Source organism: Sminthopsis crassicaudata, chromosome 3 (genome assembly GCF_048593235.1).
Source record: "Sminthopsis crassicaudata isolate SCR6 chromosome 3, ASM4859323v1, whole genome shotgun sequence".
Classification (NCBI taxonomy): Eukaryota; Metazoa; Chordata; class Mammalia; order Dasyuromorphia; family Dasyuridae; genus Sminthopsis; species Sminthopsis crassicaudata.
The window spans coordinates 598618326-598623240 of NC_133619.1; the positions used below are offsets into that span (position 1 = coordinate 598618326).

General features: G+C 39.7%; 2 protein-coding genes across 12 annotated transcripts in view; both read left to right on the top strand.

The window, feature by feature from the left end:
* Positions 1-131, top strand: part of LOC141563844 (zinc finger and SCAN domain-containing protein 20-like) — a 27815-nt gene extending 27684 nt beyond the window's left edge. For all 11 annotated transcript variants that reach the window (XM_074305505.1, XM_074305508.1, XM_074305506.1 and 8 more), the window contains one exon: positions 1-131. The gene's annotated coding sequence lies outside the window, so the exon portion shown is untranslated.
* LOC141562534 (uncharacterized) overlaps positions 1-4303 on the top strand; it is a 5427-nt gene extending 1124 nt beyond the window's left edge. Inside the window, 2 exon segments of the mRNA XM_074302553.1 lie at positions 1-594; positions 597-4303. Coding sequence (XP_074158654.1) covers positions 1-594; positions 597-853 — 851 coding nt within the window. The 3' untranslated portion in view covers positions 854-4303.
* The last annotated feature ends 612 nt before the right edge of the window (positions 4304-4915 follow it).

The window sequence follows — 4915 nt, forward strand, 5'->3', positions numbered from 1 at the left end:
AGTTGAGGATTCAGAGTGAGAGCAAGGAAAAGACTCAGAAAGAGGGCATTTCTGAAAACAGGCAACCCCAAGAATCAAAAGGAGATGGAACTCAGCTTCTTAACTGGGGGAAAAACTGTGAAAACGAGTACAAACCAGAGAGTCCATGGGAGAGACAATTAGGAGAAAGACAAGGTAAAGTGACTTCCAAAGAGGATTTTAAAAATCCCACAGGGCAAAAAGGATCCTCTGCAGAAGGAAAGCCATACAAATGCCTTGAATGTGAGAAAAGTTTCAGTTGGCGGTCACACCTGGTCACGCATCAGAGAATACATACAGGAGAAAAACCCTATAAGTGTCTTGAATGTGGGAAAAGTTTCAGTTGGCAGTCACACCTCAACACCCACCTGAGAATCCACACAGGAGAGAAGCCCTATAAATGTCTAGAATATGGAAAGAGCTTCTGTGATGGAGCCGGCCTAACTGCGCGCTGGAGAATCCACACAGGAGAGAAGCCCTACCAGGGTGAAGTGTGTAGCAAGGGCTTCAGGCTCAGCCCCAGTCTGGTTGTGCACCAGCGGATCCACACAGGGGAGAAGCCTTACAGGTGTAGTGACGCGGAAAAAGCTTCAACAACAGCTCACATTTCAGTGCCCATTGGCGGACCCACACAGGCGAGAAGCCTCACGAGTGCCCCAAGTGTGGGAAGAGCTTCAGTAAGGGTGCTGCCCTCCACAAACACCAGAGAGTGCACATGAGGGAAAAGCTTCCACTGCAGCCCAGGATCAACTCTACATCAGGAAACCTGTGGGGGAAGAGTTCTATAAATGTCCTAGGTTTGGGGAGACCTCCCAACAGGAATGACTGCTTCTGATCTGCCCTGGTTTTGTTCAGGAAGAGTACTGAGCTCTGATGGAGTGGGAAGAACACTGGGTTCAAATCCCAGTTCTGCCATAACTAATTATGTGATCATAGGCTGATCATTTCCTCTCTTGGGACCTGTACATCTATAAATGTCAGAGTTGGATAATAAGGTCCTTTCATTCCCAATACTCAAGTGATTGTAACTTGGTTTTTCTTTTCATTTTGGAAGAATCTCTTTTGTGTCGGAAGATAGGGATTTAAAATTGGGAATCTCTAAGTCCCCCTTCCCAGCTGTGCCTTTACCTCACTGCATGCAATTCCCCCTTTCCATGTGCCTCAATTTTACCATTGACAAAATGGGGGAAGAGTAATCCTGATCTTCCCAAACAACATGGTTTGGTTTTTTGTACTTTGTCCTAGAAAGGGAACCTTGTACATTCAACACCTCCAAGTCTGGAAGTCATCTTTCCTCTTACCTTGGGTTTTATCAGTGTCTCCATCCTAGAAAAGTATTTCACTATCACTGGGATGGAACCATTAAATTTTGGGATTCAGAGTATCTAGTTTCAAGGGGAAGTCAGGAAAGAACACTAGAGATGATTTGATAATTCTAAGTATTTTTCACTTGTATGAATGAGCACATATAAAATGTGAAAGAACTGGTTAAGAATATGTGTAGGTCTCTCTTTTTTCTTCTCCTCTATCTCTTCTTCCTCTTCCTCCTCCTCCCTCTCTTCCTCTCTTTCCTTTTCTCTCTTCTTCTCTCCTTCCCCCCTTTCTCTCTCACTTTCTTTTTTCCCTTCTCCCCCCTCCCTCCCCTTGCCTCTCCCCTCTGTCTCTCTGTCTCTCCTCCACCCATTGCTTCTAAGTCTTTTTGCTTGGAGTTTTCAACACTGGAATTGTAAGGAAAAATGTAGATTAATAAATGGAATTCAGGGTTTGGTCTGAATGTATAAAGAAACATCTTATCCCTAGATATGGGAAATGTAGAAAGTGAAATTTATTTCCCTTTCTTCATATTAACTTCAAAGAATGCCTTAGACTGTGGTGAATGTACTGCCTGTTCCTTTTGTTATATTAATAAAATTGAATTTATTGCTCTGTGTGGTTCTAATGATATCAATTATAGGGTTAAGAATTTAGATAGCATTCTATGATTGTGAGAAAATTGTAAAAATGCTGATAATGCTTTGGTTGGCAAGCCTCCATCTCTTGACTTCTAAGATCTCTTCCAGTTCTAAATCTATAATCTGATGATTCCAAGTATGTTTGAGGGGAGGACGTCAGTCTTACATAATCACCAGATTTCTACAATGTTTATACAGCTGTACCATCTGGAGTTTTCTTCTCAAATCAAGCTCACATCTCTCCAAGGCAACATTGGAAATACTTGTAAATTGCCAACAGTGTCTTAAAATTTCTGACAGGCTTTTACATCATTTATGGAGGAATGATGTGATATGGAACACTGGAGTCAGAGAGCCTAGGTTCAAAGACTCCCCCTGACCCTAATCTGTGAAAACTTGGACAAGTCACCAGACCCTTATAAGCTGCCTTTTCTTCATCTGCAGCATCAGGAGATGGGACTAAGTAACCATCAAGCTACTTCTTAACTTTTTCTTCCAATCAAAAGTCCCTCTAGCCTCCATAAGATAGAACCCCACTCCACAAAGGCTGATGACATCCATGTTCTTTTTGGAACCTTGAGACTCTTTTAGCCCATTAGCTTCTCCCTGCCTATATCCCTCTCCTCTACCAAATCTAGTAAATCCCAATTCCTGCTTCTCCAATCTGTGTGATTCAGTTTAATCCATCAAATGTACTGGGGATACAAAAACAGAAATGGAAGTGATTCAAACCACAGCATTTATTCTTCTGATACTTTTTGTGGGAGAGTGCCCTAGCACTCTCCCTAGGTTTATAGGGAAAATGTTTTACTGCTTATTTTACAATGCTCTCTCATTAAATGTTTTGCTTTTAACTAGTATCGGCTGGCTGACTGCTGTGGGTACATACATAGAGGTTTGTGAGCTAATTTTAGAAGATGTACCTTGAAACTAGGGTCATCATTCCCTTGGGGACATAACTGTGAGTTGTAGACCCCAGGTGCTACATAAACTCTGTAAGTTACATAGAATACTGGCTGCCTCCTCTGCTCCTTACAGATTACTAGACAACAGGTGGGCTTTTTAATGTGTGTGAAGAATAAAGCCCAGGTGTGAGTCACATGGATGTCTTGGGTGGAGAAATGCTTCATGATGAAATCCAAGAGGTATGTTTTTGCTGTTCAGTGTGACTGGTATGAGCTAAAGATGGTTATTTACCCCTTTCCTGAACTTTTTCTCATCTTCCTGAGATCTCAACTGCAATTATTCTTATATCTTCCCTTCTTCCCCTTTCCCTTTCAATTTAATATGCATTTTGATTAGATTTGCAAAGAAGCAGATGAACATATTATTAATAGCCCTTGGTAGGTACCTGATAAGGTTCCACATCATCTATCTGAGAAGACACTGAAAATATGAGAGTATTGTTTTGTCCTTTTGGCCAGAACTGATTGTTTTAAGAGTAAGAAACTCCTTACTTTCTCCAAAAATTAGATGGGGTTTTCCTTTTTGTTTCCAACTTAATATGTGTAGCCAGGGGGTAGTTGACGACCACTTTAATCTGTCAGGCAAAAATGAGGCTTTTTCTTTTAGCAAAGTAAATAATAGCCTCTGAAATTTCATTCATTACCAACTCCTAAAGATGTGTGGGATAACCAAACACACTCACTGTGAAAATAATCACTTTCTTATGTTAATGCAAAATGTTTAAACTTTTTAAAAAAAAATCTGTCAGTTTAATAAATATTTGAAAGACATGTCAAATATTTTTTCCAAAAACTGGCAATGAAGCTCTAAACTTTTAGGAGTTATTTGCCTTCTAGCAGCAGATTTCTTGGCACTCCTAGACTATCCTGTGTGAAATGCTGAACAGGTGAGGGCACAGGAGTGTCTATAAACATCTCAACTTGCCAGAGCTCTCCAATATATACTGAAGACAAAGTGAGTCACCGGCACTAGAAATATGCAATGACATCTCAGTGTCCATGTTCCAGGAACAGTACCTGTGTGAAAGTCCCTGGACATTCCAACCTTCCTTGAGACCCCAGAAGAATTAGAAATTGTCTCAAAATGACATTTCTTAGGAACCAAGAAAAAAGACAATCCTTTTAATGTGGACTGAGAATTTCAAGCTAATCATCTAATAAATGATTGCTTCCTTTCCCTATCAGTTCCATTAGCAATTATTTTCTAAGACAATTGAGTCACTCTAAATTCTGGGTGATGGTATTCCATATTTTCCATCACATAAATAAGTTTCTTTATTTACAACATGGCTCAAGACCACAAAGATTCCACCAGATTTCCATTAATAGTGAAGAAATGACTCTCAGAAAAGTTGAAGATTAAGAATAGAGAAATCCATCTGCATACAACACATCAATGTGATCCTCCACCAACTATTTATCTGTACCTTAATAATCTTAAGACAATCACAATGGACTAAATTCTACTTTATTAAGATAAGTAAAATAATTAGGCATAATTTTCATTCCTGGGCAGAATTCCAAAACAGGTTGGCATGAAGAATATGAGGTAATATCACCATCAGCATTTCCCCCATACCCTGTAGAAATACTTGAATTAACACAACACCACCACCACCACCATTTAAAAAAACAAACAAAAAACCCCTGAGCCTCCCCATAATGACTCAGCTAGGAGTCTGCTACTATGGCACCAAGCATGGAAAGGAGTCCCCTCAGACTCATCTCCCTACTGAGCTGTTTCCCATCAGACTAAAAGCTGTTTTCATCAGATTTAACAAGCTTTTCTCCTCTATGTATTCCACTGTTGTGTTAACAATGTCTAAGCTACATTCAAGACTTTTCTTGTTTTAATCATTTATTTTCCCATTTATAAATAGAAGGAAAAAAATTTATATTTGTCTTGTAAGTTTGTAATGTGAGGTTGAAATGTTTTCAGTTAAGTGCTTTAGGTTTGCTGAAATTCAGAAATCTATGATA